Genomic DNA, 24,804 nt, shown 5'->3' on the forward strand with positions numbered 1-24,804 from the left:
GACGGCGACTTTAGCTCGTTTGCGGCGCCGGTCGACGCCGAGCGCGAGGCCGCCAAGTCGCGCAGCCGCGTCTTTGCGGCGGCCGCGCCCAGGACGGCCGGCCACTGGGCGCGCGCGTCGCAGCCAGACTTTGGCACGATGGAGGAGAGCACGCGGGGCGGCGCGGAGACCGCCGCACGGCGTGCGGCTGACGCCGCACAGGCTGCGGCTGAGCACGCCGCACCGCATGCGGCTGAGCACGCCGCACCGTCTGCGGCTGGCGCCGCTCCCCCCGCGCCGCCGCCCGGCGCCCTCGACAACACCGCCCTCAACCGCATGAAGGCCGCGTACATGCGCGCCAAGCTCCGCCGCGCGCCTGACGCCGACCAGCTCGAGCGCGACTACCATGCCGCGCTCGCCGCGGCCACCGGCGCCGACGACGCCCCCGACACGGTCGAGGTCGTCTCGCTCATGCACACGCGCGGCGCGCCCGCCACCGCCAAGGACGACGCCGACATGACCATCGCCGACATGGTCGCCGAAGAGAAGCGCACGCGCGGCCAGTGGGGCGGCGCCGGGCGCGCGCTGGCCGACCGGATCGGCCGCGACAGCCGGTTTAAGGACGACCTCGACTATCTCGACGAAAACGCCGAGCGGCTGGCCGCGCGCACCAAGCGCACGGACGTCGACCTGCGCGCGATGGCCATCGACGACGTGCGCCGCATGGACCGCATCCTGGACGAGTGCCCGCTCTGCCAGAGCGAGCACGCCGAGCCGCTGGCGCCGATCGTCGCGCTCGGCACCCGCGTCTTTCTGACGCTCCCGACCGTGCCCGAGCTCAGCCCGCGGTCGGCGACAATCGTGCCGATCGCGCACCGCCGGTGCACGCTCGAGTGCGACGACGAGGAGTGGGACGAGATCCGCAACTTCATGAAGTGCCTCGTGCGCATGTACGACGACGCCAACATGGGCGTGCTCTTCTACGAGAACGCGGCCGCGGCCGGGCGGCGGCGGCACGCGGCGATCGAGGCCGTGCCGGTGCCGTACGACCTGGCCGCGACCGCGCCGGCGTACTTCCGCGAGGCGATCCTGGCCGCGGATGAGGAGTGGACGCAGCACCGGAAGCTGATCGACACGCTGGCGCGCGCGCGCAGCGGGCTCGGGCGCGCCGCGTTCCGGCAGAGCCTGGTCAAGGAGGTCCAGTACTTCCACGTGTGGTTCACGGTCGACGGCGGGTACGGGCACGTCGTCGAGGACGTGCGGCGGTGGCCTGCGGGCGACCTCTTTGCGCGCGAGACCATCGGCGGCATGCTGCAGCTGCCGCCAAACGTGATCAAGCGGCAGGGCACGTGGACGGCCGAGTCGCGGGCGGACCCGCGCGTGCGCGCGTTCGCGCAGCAGTGGGCGCCGCACGACTGGACCGCGGCGCTGGTCGACGCCGCGGCCGAGGCCACGTTCTAGTCTAGAGTTGAATATGTACAAACGACAGCCGGCCGGGCCGGTTCCAAAATGCGGCGGCTACGTCCAGTCGCGGGTCTGGCCGCGGACGAGCTCGAGGATGCGCCAGCCCTTGGTCTCGGGGTCGTCGAGCTCCTCGGGGATGCGCGTGAGCACCATGGCGTAGGTGCTCATCTGGATGTGGTCCTCGGTGCCGGCGGCGAGCTCGCCGGTCTTGGCGTTGCGGTAGATGTGGACCTCCTGCGCGCGGCAGCCGATGACAAAGACCGGCACGTCCGACGGCGGCAGGATCTTGGCGTTCATGATGTCGACGCCGCGGATGTCGAGCACACGGCCGCCCGAGACCAGCCCGGCCTCCATGTACTGCTTGGCGTTGGCCGACCAGATGTTGTAGGGCGCCTCGGAGAGCCACATCTTGAGCGTCTCGGCCTCGCCCTTAACGTACGCGTCGAGCACCTCGGGCAGGATGAACTCGCGGAACTCCTGCATGAACGGCTCGACCTGGAACGACGGGTCCATGGTCTTGAACGTGCGCACGACCTGCGCGTACTCGGTCTCGGCGAAGAACGAGCCGATGCGGTCGGTGATGCTGCGCGTGGTCGCGACGAACGAGTTCTCCGACTCGTTGAACGCGGCCTTGACGCTCTCGAGGCCCTGGAAGAGCCGCGACGACGCCTTGTAGTCGTTCCACGACTCCTTCCACGCGGCGTCCTTGTGCACGACCACGTTCGTGCCGGCCTCGGGGTTCTCCGTCGCCGGCTTGGCGCGCACGATGCCCGCCTTGAGGTCCTCCTGCTCGCGCCGGGCCTGGGCCTCGAGCCGCCGCTTGCGCCGCGTCTCGCGGTCCTCGTACCCGCCGTACCGCCGGCTGCTGCCGTCGTCGATCACGTCCTTGACGTCCTTGTACAGCCGGGTCTGCCGGATCGGCTCCGTGGCCTTGTCCACCACGTCCGCGGTCGTGGACGCCGCCTTGCGCGTGCCCTTGACCAGCGGCGACTCCCACGCCACGGACGCCGCCGTGCCGACCACGTCGCCGGCCTTCTTGAGCGTCTTGGCCGTGGCGGACGACGCCGTCGACGTGCCCTCGCGCGCCTTCTCGTAGGCGTCCTTGGCCTTCTTGTACGCCTCGCTCTCGGCCATCCGCCCGGTCTCGTCCTGCAGCGCCTTGATGTTGTCCTGCAGCTCCTTGGACTTGTTCCACTCGTCCTTGAACGTGTCCACAAACACCTGGAACGGCGACTTGCGCGGGCCCTCGTTGTCGGCCCGCACGCGGGCGGACGCGTGCAGCGCGGCCACCCGCATCGCCGCCGGCCGCCGCGCCGCGGCCACGCTGCCGGCCAGCGCCGCCGACGCCGTGCGCGTGCTCACTTGCCGTCTGTACATTCTAGTCAATTGATCCGGGCCGCACGCCGTGTGTGCGAGACTCGCTGTCCGTGTCGAGTGCTGCCTGTCCGGGTCTGTAGAACTTGGCGGAACGAAAAAAAAATGCAGAAAACATCGTGGCCGGGTAACCACCCGGCCCGCCGCTCCCGCAGGCCGGGTAACCGCCCGCCCGGCAGCCCCAGACGCCCCGCAAAAAATCAGGCGTTGCCGTTGCCCAGAATCGAACTGAGGTCTGTTCGGCCACAACGAACTGTACTGACCACTATACTACAACGGCCTGACACGTCGAGAGGTCGCGCCCGCACATGACGCCGCGCTCTCACGACGGCCACTTGATCCACCGCTTCGTGCCCGAGGCACTGGCCGAAGGGGCTTATTTGTTGGCGAGCCTCCGGCGGCGACTCCGTCGAGGGTAGTGCCCTGCGGGCAGACTGTGGCAAATGAGCCGCACGCCGTGCGGCTTACCGTGATTCGCGGTTCCTGCCCGCAGGGCTGACCGTGGTCAATGAGCCGCACACCATGCGGCTTACCGTGATCCGCCAGTTTCCCTGCCCGCAGGGCAGCCACCCTCGACGGAGTCGCCGCCGGAGGCTCGTCACGCGCAGATCAAGTCTGCGGCGCTCGTTAACGGCGTTGGGGGTGGCCTCCGGAGCTGGGCGGTTCGTCGTGCGTAGATCCGAGCGAGCCGAGCCACGCAACCACGCCGCGTCCAGAGACGCCCCACGCCCCACCGCGGCGCCGATCTAGCACCGCCCAAGTGGATCGGGCAGCACGACAGATGCGGCGGCGGCGGCAGGACGGCCTACGCGGCAAATCGACAGGGCCGGAGTGGCGGGCCACAGCCGCGAGAGGCCGGGCAGCAACTGACAGAGCACGCGCGCGCCAGGCGGGAACCGCGGCCGCGGCGGGGTCCAGCGGGCAGCAAGGTCCAGCGGGCAGCGACCGGCGCCTCCGAGCAGCGGTCGGGGGGCGGCCGCGGACCGCGCACGGCGCGGCAGCCGCGGGTGGCGCGCCGCACGGCGTGCGGCTGGCGCGCCGCACTACATGCGGCGCGTGGCGCCGCACGACCCGCGGCGCGTCACCCGGGTAACCCCGCGCGTGAACCTCACCCGACCTGATCTCTCCGCGCGCCATGTGGACGATCACGATGGAGGACCCCGACGGAGACGGCGACCTGCTGCCGCCGCGGCCGCGGCGGCAGCGGCTGCGGCTGAGGCTGGATGCGCCCGGCCGCGACGAGAACGGGCCGGTCCGGGAGAGTCCGCGGCGATCGCGCAGCCCCCAGCGGCTCATCCAGCGGCTCGTCCAGCGGCGCGGCAGCCCCGGCGGCAGCCGCAGCGCGAGCCCGGTGCGGCGGGTGCGGCCGGCCGCGTACCACCATGCGGCGGAGCAGCCGCGCGAGGAGAACCCGTACACCAACTACTACGCGGACCTGGCCACGGACCAGCCGCTGGAGCTGCTCGACGCCGAGCGGGACCGGCTGCACATGTCGCGGCCAACCGCCGGGCGGCCGCGGCTGGACCGGCGGCCGGTCCCGGCGAACCAGCCGGTGTACCGGGCGGTGGCGGCCGGCGAGCGCGCGCCCGCCAGCGCGAACGGCGCGGCCGAGCAGTTCTTCGCGGCCGGGCGCCAGCCGTCGGGCCAGTACGTGCGGCCGGCGGCGTACATCCGGTCGGCCGAGGGCTTCGGCCACGGCGCGCGGCCGCTGGCCGAGTACGACATGGACGAGCAGGACGACGAGTTCCTGGCGCTGGTGAACGGGATCCGGGCGGCGCAGTTCGCGGCAGCGCCAATCCCGCTGCACGTGTTCGAGATCGCCATGACGCTGCTCGAGACCGAGTGGTTCGCGCTGCAGCAGCGGCTGCCCAAGGCGCCGCCGGCGCGGGACGCGCAGAGCGAGTTCGAGGACTCGCTCTGCGCGATCTGCAACGACGGCGAGTGCGAGAACAGCAACGCGATCGTGTTCTGCGACGGCTGCAACGTGGCCGTGCACCAGGGTAAGTCGGCGGCGGGCGCGCTGACGCAGAATGCTACGGCGTGCCGTTCATCCCGGAGGGCCAGTGGCTGTGCCGGCGGTGCCTGGCGGCGCCGCAGCAGACGGTGGTAAGGACGGCCGCGGGCGCGCTGACCCAGCGGTGCATCTTCTGCCCCAACACGTTTGGCGCGTTCAAGCAGACCGAGTCGGGCCACTGGGCGCACCTGCTGTGCGCGGTGTGGATCCCCGAGGTCGGCGTCGGCAACCGCGTGTACATGGAGCCGATCGAGGGCGTGCAGAACATCCCGCGCCAGCGCTGGAAGCTCGTGTGCTACCTGTGCAAGCAGAAGACGGGCGCGTGCATCCAGTGCATGAACAAGAACTGCTTCGCCGCGTTCCACGCGACTTGCGCGCGCCGGGCGGGGCTGTACCTCAAGCTGCGGTCGAGCGACATCGGCTTCGCGCTCGACGACTACAACATCCTCGAGGCGCTCTGCGACCGGCACACGCCGGCCGACTGGCGCGCCGCCCACGACACGGACGGGGCGATGGCGCGGGCGCTGTCGTACTTCAAGCGGCTGCAGGCGCGCAAGGACGGCGACGACGACCGCGCCGAGCTCAAGATCCGGCTGAGCCTGGCGCCGCCGCCGCGGGACGGGCCGGCCGGCCGGCGCGTGGTCTGGAAGATGAACGCGGGCTCGCCGGTCGTGCCGTACGTCATCTACCGGCGCGTGGCGGCCGCGCTGGCGCCGTACGTGGCCCGCAAGCGCAAGGACTTTGCCATGACCATGTGCCGGTACTGGGCGCTCAAGAAGGAGCTCAAGCGCGGCGCGACGCTGCTGAAGCGGCTGCAGCTCGAGCTGGAGTTTGCGCCCGACAAGGACTTTACGCCGGACCAGAACACCAAGCGCCGCGCGTTCACGGCCGGCCTGCGGCGCGACCTGGCCGCGCTCGTGCGGCTGGCCGAGGGCGTGGTTGCGCGCGAGCAGACCAAGCTGGCCGTGGCCGAGCTGCAGAGCCGCGCGCTGGACGTGCTGTACGACCCGCGCCGGCGCGCGCTGCGCGCGCTGGTCGACGCCGTCGATCCGGACCGGACGCTGGCGCGCGAGGACGCGCCGATGGCCGACCTGGCCGCGGCCGCCGACGCCGGCGGCTTTGACGGCGTGCCCGCGCTCGGCGCCGAGCTCGACCGCCGGCTGGCGACCATCCTGGCGGGCTACGCGCCAGAGAGCGCGCTGCACGGCGCGGCCGCCCGCGCGCGCGACGCGCTGCAGGCGGCGCTGCCGGCGCTGCTGCGCGAGGACCGCCTGTTCGAGGCCCACCCGTTTGACGGCGGCGACTGCGTTGTCGACGGCCTGACCGTGTACGACGCCCGCGCGTCGCCGACCCCGCTGACCGAGATAGCCGATGAGGACCGCGCGGCTGCGGCGGCGCCGAGCGGGCCGGCCGACCGGCCGGCCGGCGGCGACCGGCGACGCGGCCGACCCGACCCGCGCGACGGGCGGCGCGCGCCCCGACCCGACCCGCCAGCCGCGCGGCGCGCGCCCCGACCCGACCCGCCCGCGCGCCCCGACCCGTCCGGGCCCCGCGCCCGCCGCCGCCGCTGACCGCCGCGGGCCGCGCGCAAGGAGCCCCCCGCATGCGGCTAGCGCCGCGTGTCACCTGCGCGCACATGCGCCACGCTGCACGTCCATGCGCCGCCTGCGTCATATCTGTTAATATCCGGCGCGCTAGGCCCGGCCTGGCCCCGCCGCCGTACGCGGCCCCGTTATTAAACCTTCGCCGCTCCGTCTTCCAAACTTGTATTCTCTACCAAAGCAACTCGCAATCCGCGCTCAGCAATTTCCCCAGCAACGGGCCCGTTCCAGACGGGCCCTCCAAACTCGTGCCCTCCGGCCGCGCTCTCAGCGTCGCAGACCCGTGTGTACACGACGTGCCCAAAAGAGTGTGGTCAAATAATACAGCGGCAGGCCGCCGGCAGCCGGCCGGCGGCCGCCTCGGCCGTGCGCCCGCGCACGCCGCTATTTCAGCACCAGCGCGCCCGTCGCCCCGCCCGTCTCGTCGGGGTGCATGATGGCGTATGTACAGTCGTTCAGGTGCGCGATGAAGTGGTCCACGCCCTGGAAGCGCTGGTGGCAGTTGCCGCAGTCCAGCTCGGCCGGGCTGTCGTCGAGCGCGTCGGGCGAGTCGCAGCCGTCGGCCTTGCGGCCGCGCTTGCGGCGCCCGTCGTCGTCGGCCTTGGCAAACACGTTCTCGGTCCCGCCCACGGCCGCGACCACGACCGGGTGGCTGCCGTGGACCGTGCGCAGGTGCCGCTTGAACGTGTCGAGCCGGCCAAAGCGCTCGCCGTTGAGCCGGCACTGCGCGCCAAACGGGCACGTGAACCGGCCCTGGAAGTGCTTGAGCTCGTGCCGGTTGCGGTCTGCGGCCCGCGCAAACCCGACCGTCACGTACGAGCAGATGACGGTCGCCTGGCCGTCGCCGTGCGCGTGCTTGCCGGTCGTGATGTAGCCCACCCGGCACTTGTGCGGCTTGGGCTCGCTGGAGTGCGTCCACAGGTGGTCCTCGAGCTTCTTGAACCGCTTGCCGCACACCGGGCACTCGTGCTTGCCGTCGTACCGGAACGCGCCCACGCTCTCGTGCATGGTCGGGTCCATCCCGTACCGCGGGCCGAGGCTGGTCATCGACTTGCGCTGCCGCAGCGCCGGCATCCGCGGCCGCCGCCCGAGCGCGAGCGCGCCGCCGCCAAAGCCCGCGGCCGGCGCGGCCGCGGGCGTGGACGGCGCCGACGCCACCGCCAGCGGGAACGACGACCCCAGCCGCAGCGGCTCCTCCTTGATGTACACCCGCGGCACGTACGACGCCATCCCCAGCTCGCCGTCGCCCAGGCCCTTGCACGCGAACCCGTACCCGCCGGCCATGGCCGCCCCGAACGGCGCGTCTGCGCCGAGCGCCACGCCGGCCGGGCCCACGTGCGGCGGCGTCGACCCTGCCGACGACAGCGGCGACGACGAGTACGGCCCAAAGCCCGTGCCCTTGCCGGCCGCCGGCGACGGCGACGCCGACGACTTGCGCGACGACTGCGACGACTGCGACGACTTGACCAGCTCCGGCACCCGCATGCCGGCCGCAGCCACCTGCATCGCGCGCGACGCGGCCTGCCCGGCCGCGTCCAGCGCCGGCGCCGCCCGGCCCGGCGACTCGCCGCGCGCGCCCTCCGGCGTCGGCTGCCGCGACTGCGGCCGCCGCGCGCCCTCGCGCGCGCGCGCCTTGTCGCGCGCGCTCTCTGGCGCCACCATCCCGTGCAGCAGCTCCGGCTCGCCGTACCGGTACCCGCCGTACACGGCGCCCGCCTTGAGGTGCAGCGCCTCGACCGGTGCGCCCGCGTAGTAGACCGAGTTGGACTCGGACGCGGCCGGCGCCAGCATCGCCGCGCCCGCGTGCGCGTCCCCGTGGTACATGTCGTAGTACATCATGCCGGCCTCGCCGGCCGGCGACTTGTGGTAGGCGGCCGAGTGGGCGCCTGCGTACGGCGCCTGCAGGTCCTCCATGCCGTACGGCCCGTGGCCGTGGTGCGGGCTCGACTCGGCCTTCACCGCCGAGCCCCCGACGACGTAGTGGCCGTCCACGACACCGCCGTAGCCCGCGCCGCCGGCCATGTGGTACTTGGGCGCCAGCGCGCCGCCCGGCGACGCCGCCGGCGCCGCGTACTCGGCGCCCGGCGCCGCAAACTGCTCCTCCAGAAAGCTGCTTCGCTGCGAGGCCATCGTCAGCGACAGGTAGGCAAGCTCCGGTCTCGTTTCGGTTTCGGCGTAGGTTCCAATCTCGCTCAGCGGCGGAATCGCGTCTAGACGTCGTCAGCACGGCTCAGCAGCGACAGCGCGTGCCCGGCACTCGGCGTGGCCACCGACCTGTGGCGCCGAGCATGGCCTGGAGGCCGGCCAGACCCTGCATCGTCGCCGGGGGGCGCCACGCGCACCAGAGTGTGCCAGCGTCGTCAGCCAGATCCGCGGCGGGCGCAGGCGGCGTGTACAGCGACGGCCGCCGCGAACAGCGTGCGGGACGTAATATAGGCCCCAGACGCCGCGCCGCAGCGCGCCGCCCCGGCAGAAGAGCGAAACTGGCTCCGCCGCGCAGGCCGCCCGAACAGGCCAAGGCCGCGCCGCCCGCAGAGACGTGCGTCCCGCGCCCGCCCGTACACGGCTGCTGTGGCAACCCATGCTCTGCGCCGGCTGTCTGCGAGATCGGGCTAGCGACCGGCCAGCGTAGGGCTAGCCAGAGCGATCTTAGTACCCACCAAAGCACTAGGGCCGAGTAAACACGACTCGAAATTAAACGTGGCAGAGATCGCACTGCGTGTTCAAGATTGAGGTGCGTCTGCAGCGCTAGTCAGCAAGCGGCGCAAATTGCCCTGGACGCTCGCGGCCGGCAGGGCTGTGCAGGCGCGGCGCCACGGGGCCACGTACCGAGCGGTCTCGATCGCAGGGAAGATCGTTCGGAAAGGTATCTGGCGGTCAGCACGGCTCGTATTGGCCCGGGGCGCCAGGTGGGCGGTGGCCCGTACGGCCACGCACTTTACGGCAGACAGCCAAGGACGAACGAGCGACGGGAATAACCTAGACAAGTGCGTTAGCCATCTGCCGATCGTGTGGCGGCTGTGTTGCCCGCGTGCCCGGCGGACGTGTCCGCAGGCCTGCGGGCCCGGTGGCTGCCGCCCGAACCGGTCACGCTGCAGCGCCAGCGCTGGCTCGGCTCGGTCCGCGCGGTGGTATCTAGCACTTTCAAGCAGTCTAGTGCCGCAGAGCCCGGCGCCGCCGCCGCCGCCGGTTGCCGCTTGCGTCTAGTGCGCGCAGCGACCACTAGTGAAATGCCGGTGCATTGCCAGCACAGCTGCCGCCGCAGCCCGCCCGTCACGGCGACAGGCCCGAAAGAGCCGCCCGGGACCCGGTCGAGCGCCCGATCGAGCGGCCGGGAGCGCGCCATCGGCCGATCGGCGCCGGCCCAGACGGACGCGTCGACGCGGCGAGAGCCGCTGCCAGCCAGACGCGCCGCCAGCGCATGTGCCGCGGACTGGCGCGGCCCGGCCGCGCCCTCAGCCGCTCGTGGGTGCCGTGCGGCGGCGGCCTCTCGCGCCGGCCGCCGCTGGTCCGAGCCCTAGACACCGGCGATGATGTCAGACCGATTGGGCCGGAGCGCAGACGCGGCCGCTCGTATTGCGCCGCCGCACGCGGCCGGCGGTGCGGCTAGGCTCTGGGCGGCTGCGTCACCGCGCGTGCTGTGCGGCGGCGCCTGCCAGCCTCGTCCAATTGCGCCGCGCCGTACGCCGCGTCCGCGCAAGCCACCAGCGTACGCCCGACCAGCCGCGGCCGGCAAGCCCGCGGCCGCCACCGGCGGCCACGACGGCCAGCGGTGCTGGCCAGGAGAGCTGGCCCCCTCTTTGGCGCACGGCCAAAGCGGTTAGGCGCGTCAAGCGGGGCGTAGCGCAAACTCAATGGCCGGTAGTCAGTCGGTACCACTTGACTTCAATATCCGAGGCGCTAGCGCACGCAGCTGCAGCACAGTGTACATGCCGCGCTTACCGAACTGCTGGGACGGTACCCGGGCGGTCGCTGGGCGCGACATTGAACTTTCATCAGAGTTTAGGCAGAATAAAGTTCCATGTCGCACGAATCTAGCAGCTGGCCCCTGAGTGCCAAACAGACGCCTGAACGCACCCAACAGGGCGCGGCGAGGACCGAGCGGGCACAGCCAGCCGCAGCTTGACGTACGCAGGGCGGCGCCGCAGCGCACGGCGGCGCGCTGCACAGACAGACACGGCGCAAGGTGGGCGCAGCTCAGGGCGGCGGCTGATCGGAAAACAAGCGCGGCGGCGTCGCGGCGGCGAAAGCGCGGGCAGCGCCCGACAGGAAAAAACTCACCAAGTGCGCGGTGCGCAGAATCAAAAACTAAAGGATAAGACAAAAACGGCGTCGAGCCACAGGCAGACCAGCAGCCGGCGGCAGGAAGCAGATCGTGAGCGCAAGAACTTTTGGTCGCGTCGAACAGACGGACAATTGACTGAACACGGCAACTGCAAAGAACAAAACTGACAAAAAGTAAACAACAAAAAGAGGGGCAGACGCCGGGGCTGGTAGATTGATGGTGGAAGGGCAGGGCAGCCGATCGCGGCCGATATTTATATGTCTGCCGGCTAGACACAGGCCCGGGGATTGCGCACGAGGCGGTTATGGAAGCACGGCCGTACCCGCTGGGTGGTGGTACACTCTAATGGCGTATCCCGTAGTTCCAGAAAGAATATTGCAAGTACCACCGCCCACGCGGCGATTGCGTTACAGGGCGTGCAGGCGACAGAAGCCAAAACGGCAGTGGCGGTCTGTCCGGACGATTTTTAGCATCTGGCGGCGGCCGGTGGCAAGAGATCGGTCGTCTGACGGTGGTACGGCCGATGGCGATGGCGGGATCTGGCGGGCGGGGCTGGCCCTGCGCGACCGGGAGATCCGGGGCGCGCGCGGTTCCTGTCGGCTGGACGCAGGCCGCGTGCGGACCGTGGGGCCGCGTGCGGCGTGGCGGCTGGGCGCGCGCGCGGCGAGCTTGCGGAGGGAGGCATACGGGCGCGGGGGACAAAGGCGAGGCGGACCCGGCGGGGAGGCGCGGCGGACCGGTGACTCAGTCCGCGTGACGGGTGACCCGTGGGGCGGTGGCCCGCGGCGGCCGGCCGGCGGACTGCGGCGGTCCCGCCACGGCCTCCGCCACGGCGCCGCGCGGCCGGCCGGCCGCCCGGGCGCGTCCGGACCGGCGCGCGGCCCTGGGCTGCGACCCGGTCCGTTTCCAGCGCCGCCAGACCCTGCCAGGTCCTGGCCGCAATCTCGCTCAGCGCGCGTGTCTCACCGCGTCCAGCGAGGCGGGCACGGACGGCCGTGCGGCGCCAGCGCGCGAGCGCGGCCAGGCGCGCGCCGCCGTCTTGGCCTGCGCGGTCGGATCGGTCGCACTGGCGCGTCCAAGACGCCGGCACTGAACACGGTGGGCTCGCAGATCGAAGACAGTGGTGGATCGCGGCGATCGCATGTCGCAATGCCGACGTCGTCGCCAACACTGTGTCACTCGGGACCTGCGCTCACCCTTTTTTTCGTATGTCCTGGCCCAGCCCGCGCGTGTTCTGTGTTACTCGGGCGCAGTTTAGGTTTGGGATTGCAGATTTCGGCCGATTGCTCGATTTCTAGCCGCGCTAGAGCACCCGCCGGCAGGCCGCGCGCGCCCCCGATGGCGCGGGGCCGCCGCGCCGGCGACCGCGCCGGCGACAGGCCGCGACACGCTCCGGCGACGGCGCACGCGCGCGCGGTCGTGTATGAAACTGTAAACCTTGTCCGGCTAGTGGCTGGCCGGCGGGCTAGCCGGCGCCACACGACAGCCCCATGCGGCCTAGTGCGCTCGGACGCTCGTGCTAGATTAGGTTTACGGCCGCGCCTGCGCTGCCGCTCGGATGCGCGCAGAACGGCGTCTGGCCCGCCGCGGCCGGTCCGCGGGGCCGGTCGCGGCGCCGCGGGGCCGGTCGCGGGGCGCGCGCCGGTCGCGGCCGTGCCGTACGCCGCCGGCGCCGCGCGGGGCCGGCCACCGCCGACGAGGCCGGGGCGCGATCGCCGGCCGGCGTCTTGGGTCCACGCGCCTGAGTCTGTTTTGGCTCAAAGGGGCATTTAGGGGGGAGAGTACGTGTGGCTCGTTTGCTATGCGACGCCCAGTACGGCCTTGCCTGTTGTAGCCAAGCCCGCGCGACCGGCGTAACGTCGCCGCGTGGCGCAGGTGGCGGCTGTCAGCGCGCCCAGGAGCGTCGCGCCCGCGCTGCGCCGGCCGCGGGGCGCGCCCCCTCAGTCGCTTGCCGGCGAGATCGCGCCGTGCAGCCACCCGTTGCGGCTGCGCACCGCATCGGGTACTCCGGGCGCAGTGCCGGTGCCTGCGGCCCGGTCTGCCGGAACACGACCGAACGCACGTTTGGGTTTAACATGCTTCCATAGTGCATGCCGAGCGATCCAGCACGCCGTGTCTGTGCCTCGTGCTACTCAGAACGTCCGCGCTAGCGCACCGTTGTGTCACTGCCCATGGACAAGCTGCCGCCGGCTGCCGGCCCGGCTGCCGGCTGGTCGCCGCGGTGGGCCGCGGCCTCAGTCGCCGAGGCCACGGCCGGCCGCGCGGACGCCGCGGCCCGTGGCGCCCGTGGCGGTGCGCGTCTCGCGCGCCGCGGCCGGGTAGCGCACACGGCTCCACACGCCGGCCCCCAGCCGCAGCGCCGTCACGTTCGCGTCGGAAGCCCCGCAGGCCCCCCAGCCGACCGTGCGTCGCGCCGACCCGCTGCCGGCCTCCGGCGGCCCGTGCCGGCCCGTCCGCGCGACCGGCTCTGCCGACGGCGGCGCGCGGCACCGCCGCGCCCGCCTCGCCGTCGGGACACCGGGCCGCCCGCCGTCGTGTTTGGTAGACCCAACCGCCCACGACAACCCCCCGACGCCCCCTCCCAGCCGACACCGTCGGCAAGCCAGCATCCCCTCCGCCGGGCGTCGTCCAGACACAATGGTCGGCCGCGACGTCGTGGTCGGCCTCTACACCAAGTTCGGCCGCGGCCAGCAGCCGCTGGCCGGATCGTGGTACTACCTGGCCGCGGTCGCGTTCAGTGCGTGCAACCAGCCCGACATGGTCCCGGTCGTGTACGAGGTCGCGACAGAGCACGAGGCTCCGGCCACAGTCGTGCCGCGCATGCGCGAGGCCCTGCTCAAGAGCACACCGCTGGCCGGGCTGCCGAGGGTACGTGGGCGCGTGGCGCCGCTGACCTAGGCAATCAACTCCATGGCCGCCCTGCGCGACGCCGCGCCGGCGGACCTGCGCGCGACCGCGCCCGAGCGGCCGGCCCAGACGCTCGAGGAGCGCGCCGAGGCCGGCGAGCGCACGTGGGCGCGCACGTACGGCAAGGTCGCCGACCGCGTGTACGCGCACCTGGACACGGCGAGCCCCGACCTCGCGCTGTTTGCGCAGCGCGACGTGTACGGCTCGCTGCTGTCGCACACAGGCGTGCTGTCGCTGCGCGAGACCAGCCTGGTCGTGATTACGTGCCTGGTGGGCCTGCCGGACGTGGGCCCGCAGCTCAAGGGCCACCTCCACGGCGGGCTCAACAACGGCGCCAGTCTGGAGGAGATCCGCGCCGTGCGCGCGCTGGCGCTCGACGTCTGCGCTGCCTGCGGCGTGGCCTGGCGCGGGCCTGTGCCCAGCCTGTGATGTATTGTCTACCGCCGGAGCACAAATGCAACCATTCTGTTCTTGCCGCGGACCAGCCGCGACTTCCACCGCTTGCGCTCGGCCGACGCCGCGGACCCGGCCGTGGACCGCGCCATCGGCCGGTCGAAGATGTCGTTCTGCAGCAGCGCGCGCGTGTCGCGGTTGAGGAACTTGGTCTCCGGCGAGACCGCGTAGATCATGACGGTCTCGTCCACGGTCTCGTCGGCCCGCGGCGCGTCGGGCTCGGCCGCGACGTCGGCCGCGGCCTCGGCCGCCGCCACGGCCGCCGCCGGCTCTGTCGCCGGCTCTGTCGCCGCCACCGTCGCCGCTGGCTCGGCCGGCTTGGCCGCCGCCGGCGCCTCGGCCATCCGCTCCTTCTCGTCGTATTCCTGGCGTCAGCGCCGCCGCCGCCGCCCACGTACCGGCACGAGCGTTCGCACAAACTCTACCATCGACCACAGCGCGGCCATCTTTGCTTATTCGCGGATCTGGGCGTGGCCGAGGGCGCCCGCCCGTTTAAAAGCGTGTGCCATTGTCATTCTGACCGCGGCGGCGCGTCGCCGCCGGCCCGCTCGCGTGCGGCGCCGCGCGCGGCGGCCCCGCGGCGGCCTGCACGGCCCTGTGCTGGCCGGCGACCGTGCTGGCCGGCGAGGCCGCGGGCCTCGGCTATTGCCGGCGTGAATTCTATTTCGCAATTTTTTTCGGCTGCTGGCGGTGCAAACCAGTCACCCGACAGCGCCGCACGCAGACCCGTGCAGCACCCTCTCGACGACGCCAGACCGAGCCCGGCCCCGAGCAGCCCGAGAGAACGACAGACAGCGCGGGCGAGTGCCACGAACCGAATCGAGCCCACCATGACCCGTACCGGCGCGGAAACGTTGCTGGAGACGGCGGTAAGTGCGGCGCGGTCAGCGCTGACGGCAGAAATACCCCGCCAAGGCCCACGCGCAGCGCACGCAGGCGCTCGTCGAGCAGCTGGAGGCCGCCGGCGAGGGCGGCAGCCACGGCACCGCCGGCGTGTACTTTCTGCGCGCGGCCAAGAAGGTGTACTGGCCGTTCTGCGACCAGGAGCAGCCGTTTCGGCAGAACCGATACTTCCACTACCTGACCGGGTGCGAGACCGCGGACGCGTACGTCGTGTACACGCCGGCGACGGACCGGCTGGTGCTGTACCTGCCGCCGGTCGACGCCGACGACGTGATGTGGAGCGGCATGCCCGAGACGCTGGCCGAGGCGCTCGCGCACTACGACGTCGACGCGGTCAAGTACGCGGACGAGCTGGCCGCGGACCTCGCCGGCGCCGGCGTCGTCCGCGTCGTCGAGGACACGCTGCCCGAGGCCGAGCCGGTGCTGGCCGAGCTCGACGCCGAGGTCGTCGTCGGCGGCGTGCTCGTCGACGCGCTCGACGAGGCCCGCGCGTTCAAGGACGACTACGAGCTCGCGCTGCTGCGCAAGGCCGCGGCCGTCTCGGACGCGGCGCACCTCAAGGTGCTCCAGACGCTGCGGCTGCCCGGCCACGTCTCGAACGAGACGCACGTCCACGCCGAGTTCGTCTACCACTCGATGCGCGCCGGCTCCAAGCACCAGGCGTACGACCCGATCTGCTGCGCCGGCCCGTCGTGCTCGACGCTGCACTACGTCCGCAACGACCAGGACCTGCGGGCCGCCGACGGCGCGCTCAAGCAGCTGATCCTGCTCGACGCCGGCGCCGAGTGGCACACTTACGCCGCCGACATCACCCGCACGTTCCCGGTCTCGGGCGTGTGGACGCCCGAGGCCCGCGAGGTCTACGAGCTGGTGCTGGCCATGCAGCTGGCGTGCATCGACCGCGCGGCCCCGGGCGTGCTCTGGGACGACCTGCACGCGCTGTGCCACCGCATGATCGTGCGCGCGTTCCTGGCCTGGGGCCTCTTCGTCGGCGGCACCGAGGACGAGATCTTTGCGTCGCGCCTGTCGGCCGCGTTCCTGCCCCACGGCCTGGGCCACATGCTCGGCATGGACACCCACGACCCGGCCGGCCACGCCAACTACGACGACCCGGACCCCATGTTCCGGTACCTGCGCATCCGCCGCACGCTGCAGCCGCGCATGGTCGTCACCATCGAGCCGGGCTGCTACTTCAACCCGTTCCTGATCCAGCCGTACCTCGACGACCCGGCCACCGCGCGCTTTGTCGACACCGCCGTACTCGAGCGGTACTGGGCGGTTGGCGGCGTGCGCATTGAGGACGACGTTGTCATCACCGACACGGGCTGCGACGTGTACTCGACTGTGCCGAAGCACCCGGACGAGCTGTCGAAGATCATTTTGGCGGCCGAGGCCTAACTCCCAAATACACGCCTGTTGGAAAGTAGACGCCGCACGGAGTGCGGCTGACCGCGCACGGACGTTTCCTTTCTGGGCGCTCGACGTCCGAGCGCGACGTTGCCTGCGGCCGATCCCCACCTGGCCGCCTGGCGCCCGTAGCACTGCGTTGCACTGGGAGATGGCGGGCTTGCACGGCGGCTCCTTGGAGGGTGCCCTGGGGCGGCTATGCGCCACCGCAGAGCTTGTGTGGCAGTGCAGGCAGTGCAGGCAGCCTCCGGCGGCGACTCCGTCGAGGGTGCGCCCTGCGGGCGGCTATGCGCCACCGTAGAGCTCGTGTGGCAGTGCAGACAGCCTCCGGCGGCGACTCCGTCGAGGGTGCGCCCTGCGGGCGGCTATGCGCCACGCGGCTATGCGCCACGCGGTACGAGCCGCGTTTGCCAGAGAGCGGCCCTCCACGGAGTCGCCCCGGAGAGACGCAAAAGCCCTCTGACCATCGTCCCGCCGTAGCGGCCCTTCTGGCCGGTTGCCAGCGTGTAGCTGTCGTCCGCAGGGCGCACGCTCGCCGAGTCGCTGCCTGAGGCTGCTGAGCGGCTCTGCACGGGGTGGCACCGCCGCACAGCGCCACACTAAATGCGCCACGTCAAATTCTCCGGCGGTCAACCGCAAGACTTAGGCAACAGCCAAGCGACAGCGACGGCGAACCGATCATGATCGGCAGGGCCGATCCCTTCTGGCGGTCTGCGTGGGCCGGACCGGCAGCTCTGTGGCGCACTTCCCGCGGCCCCCCTTGCGCTCTCGCGGCGGCGGCGGCCGCGCGGCGGCCGCCCGGCCGCGGCCTGCACACGTTCTCTTCGGCGCTCCTGGACGAGGGCCCCGCCGGATTCGAGTACGGCATCTCAGACACCGAGTTCGTGGAGGCGTACGGCGCGGTGCAGTGCGATCTGCGCGTGCATCCGCCGTCGGCGATCCCGGCGGCCGTCGACACCAGCGCGCAGCCAGTGTCGCCGTTCCCGCAGGGCCACGCGCTGGCGCACCCGTTCCACACGCTGCTGCATTTGCGGACGACGGCCGGCGCAGACGACAGCGTCGTGCGGTACCGGCAGTTTGACGGGTCGACGCTGCGCGGGCTCGGCGCAGACTACTTCCGGCGGCTCAACACGGTCATGGACGCGCGCGGCGGCGGCGTCAAGGTGCCGCGTGTGTACCGCTCGGCGGTTGTGGACGTGACGTACTTTCCGCCGTGGTCGGTCGTCGGCCGGCTGGCCAAGACGCGGCCGGCCGTGGTAACGTTCTTCCAGCGCGGCGGCCAGAAGCCGTGGACAGTGCGGCCGGTGGCAAACCGGGTCAAGAAGAACGTGCGGCACGCGCTGTGGAACGAGTTTGTGCGCGCCCAGCGCTGGCGCTGGACGTACGTGGACGACGCTGCGGACGCGGGCGCGCTGCTGGCCGGCGTGCGGTGCCCGGACGCGCCGACGCCGGGCGGCGGGCCGGACGCGCCGTGGCGCACGCTGGCGGCCGAGCGCCGGCGCTACGTGGCGGTGCCGCTGGCCGCGCGCGAGCACGCGGTGTACGGCCTGGACGGGCTGTACATGGTGCACGTGAAGGATACGCGGCTGGCGGCGGACGGGCCGGCCGAGATCGACCCGAAAACGTTCCGGTCGGGGCTGTCGGCCAAGGCGTCGACGCACCACGATGACGCGCTGGACGACGTGCACGCGCCGCCGCCGCCGGAGCGCCCGGCGGTCGTGGCGGTGCACATGGCGCGGGCGTTCGCTGCCGTGCGCCAGGCGTTTGGCTACGCCCCGGACGGCCGCGCACCGCATGTGCCGTGGGTGGCCGAGCTGGACCGCCGGCTCGGCTCGCGGCTGCGCGAGGCCGCGCGCGACCGCGACTCGTGGACCGAGTGATGTATTGTACAGAATTCGACAAAATGGCTAGGGCTCGGGCGGCGGAACGCCACGGCCGAGGGGGCCGGTGGCGGCGTCCGTGGCGGCGTCCGTGGCGGCGCCCGTGGCGGCGTCCGTGGCGGCGCCCGTGGCGGCGTCCGTGGCGGTGCCGGTGGGCACGGGCGGCGCGGCGGACGGAGCGGCTGGCGGGGGTTGAGCCGCATACGGTGCGGCTTCAGCCGCACCCCCTGCGGCGGTCTCCGGCACGGCCGCGCCCCGCTCGCGCAGCTCGTCCTCGGTCAGCGTGCGCCCAAAGGTCTCGGTGAAGGACACCGGCGGGACGCCGACGACGCCGCCGCCCAGCGGGACCACGTATTGCACGGTCGCGAGCGTCACCCAGACGTTGTCGCGGATCTGGATCTGCTGCAGTCCGTTCGAGAACTGCCGCAGCGGCAGCATGGCCCAGCCCGGCGGCAGCGTATAGCCGTCGGGCAGCGCGAGCGCGGTCGGCACGGTCGGCGTGGCGGTCGGGGCCGGGGCCGCCGCCGGAGCCGGGCTCGGGCTCGGCGCAGCCGCCGGCTGCGGCGTGGCCGGCGGCGCCGGGACCGCGGCCGGCTCCGGCGCCGGCGGCGCAGCCGGCTCGGGCTCGGGCTCCACGCCGTCCAGCACCGGCCGGCGGCAGGTCGGGCAGCGCTGCTGGCGCTCGAGCCACGAGCGCAGGCAGCCGAAATGCAGGATGTGGCCGCACGGCAGCTTCTTCGGGCGCATGCGCTCCGGCAGCGAGCGGCGGTCGTCGGCGGCCGGCACGTACGCCACCATCTCCTCGCGGCAGATGATGCAGGTCGACTCGCGGGCGACCTCGGCCTCGGTCGCGTCGGGGTAGCGCGAGTTCATCTGGGACGTGGCCTTGCGGTACCGCATGAAGTCGCGGATGCGGGTGATGAACGAGCGCAGGGTCAGGTAGACGTCGCGGATGATGTGCAGCGGCAGGCCGTAGACGGTCAGCACGAGCATGAAGAAGCTCAGGTAGATGAGCAGCTTGATGAAGTCGGTCGCGAGCTCGAGGTAGAAGATGAACTCGCCCTTGCGCTCCCAGCCCACGGCGGCGCCGCCGTCCAGGTCGTCGAACGGGTCGGCGTCGGCGCCCGCCCGCGCAGCCTGCTCCTCGCGGCGGCGCTGCTCCTCGCGCTCGGCCTGGGTGTTGATGCGGATCTCGACCAGGTTGAGCACGTAGCGGCCGGTGACGCCGATGGCGCTCGTCGCCAGGATGGCGAACTCGAACGCAAACATGACCATCATGTTCGGCCCGTGCGTGAAGATGTTGTTGAGCGCGAGCCTGATCAGCCACAGGTCCACAAAGTTGATCAGCAGCAGCGCGGTCGACATCCGCACGTGGTACAGGGCCACCGCGAACGTCCGCCCGCCCGCCGGGTCCTGCTGCTGCTGCTGCTCCATGTACTCCACGCGGTCCGAGCACAGCCAGTGGAAGATCTTGAGGAACAGCAGCGTCGTGAACATGATGACGAACCGCGCGTCGAACTCGTCCCGGAAGATCGTCATGGCCAGGCAGGTCTCGGTCACGGCGTACCACGCGCGCTCGTACAGGTGCTCGATCTCAATCGCGCGCAGCGCTCCAAACAGGATCATCTGCACCAGCCGTCCGAAGAGCACCGTCAGGAAGATGCTCATGTTGGTGAGGATCATCAGCGACGCATTGCTCTGGGCCAGATACACGCACACCGAGTAGAAGTTCGGCCGCCGGTGGAACGCCGACAGCACGAGCGCCGACGCTAGGACCGTCGTCGACTGCGGTCAGCACGCCCTGCGCGCCCGCTTACCACTCCATAGACGGCGAGACGCATCGTGCCTGCTGCGCCGGCCTGCACGGGCCCGGTCGTGGGTCGCGGCCGTCGCCGGGGGGGCCAAAGAGCGGGAGATTGCCGCCTGGTTGCGCGGGAGCCGCGCTCGCTGCTCTGCTGTTGTCGCACTGGTTCGCGGGTTGCCGCGTGCCGTGTGCTCGATGTCGTCTGCGGCAGCGTGCGGTTGGCCTGGCGATACGTGGCGGTCCGCGCGTCACGTGATGTGATTGTCCGCGGGGCTGCCGACGCCGCACGCGGTGCGGCGTCGCCCGCACGTGACCCCGCGCGTATCAAGCGCGCCCGCTACCAAACAATCCAATGGCCTCTCCGACTCCGTCCCGCACGCTGGCCGCGGCCAGCTGGCGCGCGATCCTGGTCCTCGTCATCGTCGCGCTGACGTACCAGATCGAGAACCGGCCGATGGGCCGGCTGCAGGCCTCGTGGGCGGCCGCGTGGGCCGGCACGGAGCCCGCGGCGGACGCGGCGCTGGACCGCGTCTGGCGCGATCTCCAGGAAATCAGCCGGCAGCCGCACCCGTACGGCTCGGTAGCCCACGAGGCCGTGCGGCAGCACCTGCTGGCGCGCCTGCAGGCGGCGACGGCGGGCGCTGCCGGCGCCGAGGTCGTCGAGGACCACGGCACGCTCCTGACGGACACGCACGTCCTGGCCAAGCGGCCGCTGCTGACGTACTTTGAGGGCGAGAACATCTACGCGGTGCTGAACGGAACCGCGGCCGGCACGGCCGCCGAGAACGGCGCGGTGATGGTGTCGGCGCACTACGACTCAGTGGCGACGAGCTACGGAACCACGGACGACGGCATTGCCGTGGCCAGCATGCTGGAGCTGGTGGCGCACTTTGCGGCGCACCGGCCGCCGCGGACGCTGATCTTCAACTTCAACTCGGGCGAGGAGCTGGACCTGCTGGGGTCGCAGACGTTTGTGATGCACCCGCTGGCGCGGCGGGTGCACCACTTTGTGAACCTGGAGGGCGCCGGCGCGGGCGGCCGCGTGGTGGCCTTCCGCGGCTCGAACTACGGGGCGATGGCCGCGCTGGCGGGGACGCACGCGGTGACCGGCAGCGCGGTCCACCAGGACTGCTTCGCGCTCGGGCTGATCAACAGCGGCACCGACTACACGATCTACGACATGGCCGGGTTCAAGGGCCTTGATCTGGCGTACTACCGGCCGCGGGCGCGGTACCACACGCCGCTGGACAGCATGCGCAGCACGACGCGGCCGGCGGTGCGGTACATGCTGGACGTGGCGCGGCAGACGGTGGGGGCGCTGGCGCACATGCGCGCCGAGCCGGACGACGCGTACCACGCGGGCCTGCAGCAGCCGGCCACGTTCTTCGACGTGCTCGGCCAGCACATGGTGGTGCTGCCGCTGCCGGTGTTCAGCCTGCTGTCGCTGCTGTCGGTGATCGCCGGGCCGCTGCTGCTGACGGGCCTGGCCGGGCACCTGATGTTTGACCGCGACAGCGCGCCGTTCACGACGCGCGGCTGGGGTCGGCTGCCGGCGGCGCTGGGGGCGTCGGCGGCGGCGGCGGCCGCGGCGGCCGCGTACGCGCACGCGGCCAACCGGTACCTGCTCTACTCGTCCGACTACCCGGCGCTGCTCATCTGCTGCGCAGCCGTGGCCGCACTGGGAGCGTCGCTGGCCGTGGCCGAGCGCCGGCGGCCGCTGCCGGCCAACACGGGCCGGCAGACCGTGCTGGTCGAGCTGACGGCGGTGTGGTGGCTGCTGGCGGTCGGCGCGGTCGTGTGCCAGGTCAACTACGCGCTGTCGAGCACGTACGTGGTCGTGGTGCCGTACTGGTGCCTCGTGGCCGCGAGCACGGCCATGCTCGTGGGCGAGATCCGCGCGCGCGCGGTGCCGCCGCCGCCCAAGAAGTCCAAGCGGGCCCGGGCCGCGCTCGCGCCGGCCGCGCCGGCCGCGCTCGGCTACGAGATCGCCGACGTGGCCCTGGCCACGGTCGTGCCGCTCGTCCTGCTCAGCCAGCTCGGGTTCCAGGCGCTCAACGCGACGCGGTTCTCGGTCGCGGACGGCAGCCCGCAGCTGACGGCGTACGTCGTCGTGGCCGCGTTCAGCGTGCTGGCCGCGGCCGTGCTCGCGCCGGCCGTGTACGTCGTCGTGCAGTCGCGCACGTTTGTGCGCACGTCGTGCGCGCTGGTGCTGCTCACGCTCGCCTTCTCGGCCGTCCAGCTGCACGCGCTCTTCCCGTTCTCCGAGCAGGTCCCGCTCAAGGTCTTCTTCGCCCAGGAGATCGGGCCCGGCGGCGGCCCGGGCGGCCGCACGACCGTCGTCGGCCTGGCGCCGTTCGCGCGCGCCGTCCTGGCCGGCCTGCCGTCGGCCGCCGGCCAGGCCGTCGCGTGCGAGCCCTACAGGGACAGCCGCACGCTGCAAAAGTGCTCGATCGCCGGGCTCGACGTCGGCAACCGGCTCGCCGCCGGCGCGCCCGACGACTGGGTCTCGGCGCGGCTCGCCGCCGTCCCCGCCACCGCCGGCCGCGCGTTCGAGTACGAGCTCGTCTTCGGCGGCCTCGACACGCGCTTCTGCCAGCTCAACTTCCCGGCCGACATGGACGACGAGGACGCGTACGAGCTCGAGGTCCTGGCGTCGCCAACGACCGGCGCCGACGCCGGCACGTCCGCCCAGCGCACGACCGCCGCCGGCAGCTACGGCTCGGTCCAGTTCTTCTCCCGGTGCGACGTCGCCGCCGGCACCTGCCTGCCCGGCGGGTTCCGGGTCCGGCTGGCCACGGACTACGCGGCGGACGTCGTCGGGCGCGCCAACGTCACGTGCGTCTGGAGCGAGTGGGCGCCCGCCGGCGCCGGCCGCGGCGCGCTGCCCGCCCTCGACGAGCTCGCGCACTACGCGCCGGCCTGGGCCACGTTCCAGCCGCGCGAGCGCGGCCTCGTCCTCGTCACCAGGGCCCTCGAACGCGCATGAATAGCTTTTATTTACCGTCTCGTACCGTCGTGACCTCCTCGTGAAAACAAAACCGGCGCTGCGCAGCCTCTGCGCCAGCTACAAAATCGATGCGTCATGCTCAGGCCCAGATGCCCAGAATGCTCATGAGGAAGGCGCCCAGCGCGATCGACAGGATGCCGATCGCGGTCGTCTTCATGTTGGCGTCGGCCAGGTCGCCGTGCTGCCACTCCTCGGCCAGCAGCTCGACGAGCGCGACCCACAGTAGGATGCCCGACGACAGCGAGTTGAGCGTGCCCATGGCCCACAGCGACGCCGGCGACTCGGCCGAGAGGTACTGCCGGGCGATGATGCCGATGATCATGCCCAGCGGCGTGATGGTGCAGAACGTGAAGCAGAGCGAGACCTTGCGGCGGTTGGGGATCGACTTGGTCGCCAGGATGCGCGAGCCGAGCGCGAGGCCCTCGAACATCTGGTGGAAGACCACGACGATGAGGAGCGACGTGTAGGACGACGCCTCGGCGACCGAGAGCGTGACGCCGATGAGGATCGAGTGGAAGATGATGCCGGCCTCGAGCACGTAGAGGCCGAGCCGGTCGATCGTGGCGGCGAGCTGCTCGGCGCGCGTGGTGCCGGGGGGGTGGAGCTCGGTCTCGAGGCCGCGGTCGCGGTCGCGGATCTCGGACGAGAGCTGGAAGGGGTCGTGGTGGTGGTGGAAGTCGTGGTGGGCGTGCTTGTGCTGGACGCGGTCGACCAGGAGCGAGCTCTCGACCGAGAGCGCGGACTTGGTGGGCAGGAGCGCGGCGGTCTCGGCGGCGTCGTCGAGGGTGTCGTCGGAGAGAGACGAGGACGAGAGGACGGGGGTGACGGGGGCGAAGCCGTGGGCCTCGAGGTCGTCGGCCGGGGGGGCTGGGGCGTGGCTGTGCGAGTGGCCGTGGCCGCCGTGACCGTGACCGTGTCCGTGACCGTGTCCGTGACCGTGTCCGGCGCCGTGTCCCTCGCCGCCCTCCGCGTCGTGGAAGTGCTTGTGGATCACACGGTGACCGAGCGTCTCGATCACAAACGTCGCAAACAGGCCGATCATGGCGATCGCGCCCGGCCACGCGTCGAACGACAGCTCGCCGATGCACGGGTTCTCAAAGTTCTCGAACGCGTCCGGCAGCAGGTGGATGAACGCGGTGGCCACGATGACGCCCGCGCCGAACTGCTTGACGACAATCATGGCGTACTTGGCCACCGGCGACGACGGCGAAAACACGCCGCCGTCGCTCTTGGTCGCCCAGCGGCGCACTATCAGCGGCAGGAACACGGCCAGCGCGGACACGGCCAGGATGATGAACACGGCGCCGATCCGCAGGCCCAGGTTGAAGCCCTCGGCGCCGGTCTCGGCGGAGCACACGTACGGCTCCGCGGTCTGGTTGGTGGCCATGATGAACAAAGATGCCTTTTTCGTGTCGGCGGACTGCACCGGACCTGCTGTGTTAAATACGCCCGCCGCGCGCGCGGTGGACCCGGCCTAACGTCCGCCACGGCCGCCCGGCTTTGCCGCTTACCTCGTTGCTCTCAAGAGAATGATCTGCGTAGCCCAGAGGGGACAGCTGGTGCGCGTTCGGGGGGCCGGTCGGCTTGCTGGGCCTATCAGACAGTGGCTATCTGCTAGCAAGGCCTATAAGGTCCTTGAAAAGCGAGCAGACGCTGCGCAGCAGGATAATTCAGGCCTAGATCCGGGGCAGAGCCTGCCTGCCGGGCTTTATCGACAACCGTCAAG

General features: G+C 71.8%; 10 protein-coding genes and 1 non-coding gene across 11 annotated transcripts; 6 read left to right on the top strand and 5 right to left on the bottom strand.

Moving 5' to 3' along the window:
* Positions 1-293: 293 nt before the first annotated feature.
* Positions 294-1,489, top strand: V1510DRAFT_410143 (CwfJ C-terminus 1-domain-containing protein-like protein). The gene has a single exon (XM_066932675.1). It carries the CDS (start codon positions 316-318, stop codon positions 1,438-1,440), a length of 1,125 nt encoding a protein of 374 aa, XP_066791490.1. The 5' UTR covers positions 294-315; the 3' UTR covers positions 1,441-1,489.
* Positions 1,435-2,865, bottom strand: V1510DRAFT_410144 (uncharacterized protein). The gene has a single exon (XM_066932676.1). The coding sequence runs from the start codon at positions 2,818-2,820 to the stop codon at positions 1,498-1,500; it is 1,323 nt and encodes a 440-aa protein (XP_066791491.1). The 5' UTR covers positions 2,821-2,865; the 3' UTR covers positions 1,435-1,497.
* Positions 2,866-3,025: 160 nt separating this feature from the next.
* On the bottom strand, positions 3,026-3,097 carry V1510DRAFT_t4. Its single transcript has one exon. It is a non-coding gene; the product is annotated as a tRNA-His (tRNA).
* An 870-nt stretch (positions 3,098-3,967) lies between these two features.
* On the top strand, positions 3,968-6,199 carry V1510DRAFT_400809 (PHD-zinc-finger like domain-containing protein; the record flags this gene model as incomplete). Its single annotated transcript, XM_066931983.1, has 4 exons — positions 3,968-4,817; positions 4,847-4,923; positions 4,954-6,158; positions 6,196-6,199. 4 exons carry the CDS (start codon positions 3,968-3,970, stop codon positions 6,197-6,199), a joined length of 2,136 nt encoding a protein of 711 aa, XP_066791492.1.
* Positions 6,200-6,816: 617 nt separating this feature from the next.
* Positions 6,817-7,440, bottom strand: V1510DRAFT_359204 (uncharacterized protein; the record flags this gene model as incomplete). Its single annotated transcript, XM_066930964.1, has 1 exon — positions 6,817-7,440. The coding sequence occupies one exon, from the start codon at positions 7,438-7,440 to the stop codon at positions 6,817-6,819; it is 624 nt and encodes a 207-aa protein (XP_066791493.1).
* A 5,767-nt stretch (positions 7,441-13,207) lies between these two features.
* Positions 13,208-14,288, top strand: V1510DRAFT_443791 (AhpD-like protein). Its single transcript, XM_066935667.1, has 2 exons — positions 13,208-13,585; positions 13,616-14,288. Exons 1-2 carry the CDS (start codon positions 13,355-13,357, stop codon positions 14,051-14,053), a joined length of 669 nt encoding a protein of 222 aa, XP_066791494.1. The 5' UTR covers positions 13,208-13,354; the 3' UTR covers positions 14,054-14,288.
* A 486-nt stretch (positions 14,289-14,774) lies between these two features.
* On the top strand, positions 14,775-16,406 carry V1510DRAFT_410158 (peptidase M24, structural domain-containing protein). The gene is made up of 2 exons (XM_066932677.1): positions 14,775-14,946; positions 14,978-16,406. The coding sequence occupies exons 1-2, from the start codon at positions 14,908-14,910 to the stop codon at positions 16,376-16,378; spliced, it is 1,440 nt and encodes a 479-aa protein (XP_066791495.1). The 5' UTR covers positions 14,775-14,907; the 3' UTR covers positions 16,379-16,406.
* Positions 16,407-16,968: 562 nt separating this feature from the next.
* V1510DRAFT_436443 (uncharacterized protein) lies at positions 16,969-18,267 on the top strand (the record flags this gene model as incomplete). The annotated part of the gene is made up of 1 exon (XM_066935563.1): positions 16,969-18,267. A coding segment is annotated over one exon (1,299 nt), but the record flags the coding sequence as incomplete, so codon positions are not given.
* V1510DRAFT_410161 (uncharacterized protein) lies at positions 18,264-20,264 on the bottom strand. The gene is made up of 3 exons (XM_066932678.1): positions 20,085-20,264; positions 18,371-20,052; positions 18,264-18,346 (listed from the first exon to the last, which is right to left on the bottom strand). The coding sequence occupies exons 1-3, from the start codon at positions 20,106-20,108 to the stop codon at positions 18,295-18,297; spliced, it is 1,758 nt and encodes a 585-aa protein (XP_066791497.1). The 5' UTR covers positions 20,109-20,264; the 3' UTR covers positions 18,264-18,294.
* Positions 20,265-20,525: 261 nt separating this feature from the next.
* On the top strand, positions 20,526-23,057 carry V1510DRAFT_359643 (uncharacterized protein; the record flags this gene model as incomplete). The annotated part of the gene is made up of 1 exon (XM_066930976.1): positions 20,526-23,057. The coding sequence occupies one exon, from the start codon at positions 20,526-20,528 to the stop codon at positions 23,055-23,057; it is 2,532 nt and encodes an 843-aa protein (XP_066791498.1).
* Positions 23,049-24,773, bottom strand: V1510DRAFT_410164 (Zinc/iron permease). The gene has a single exon (XM_066932679.1). The coding sequence runs from the start codon at positions 24,463-24,465 to the stop codon at positions 23,158-23,160; it is 1,308 nt and encodes a 435-aa protein (XP_066791499.1). The 5' UTR covers positions 24,466-24,773; the 3' UTR covers positions 23,049-23,157.
* Between the last annotated feature and the right edge of the window lie 31 nt (positions 24,774-24,804).

The sequence above is a fragment of the Dipodascopsis tothii genome (genome assembly GCF_038497935.1).
Source record: "Dipodascopsis tothii strain CBS 759.85 unplaced genomic scaffold V1510scaffold_2, whole genome shotgun sequence".
NCBI lineage: Eukaryota > Fungi > Ascomycota > Lipomycetes > Lipomycetales > Lipomycetaceae > Neoaidaea > Neoaidaea tothii.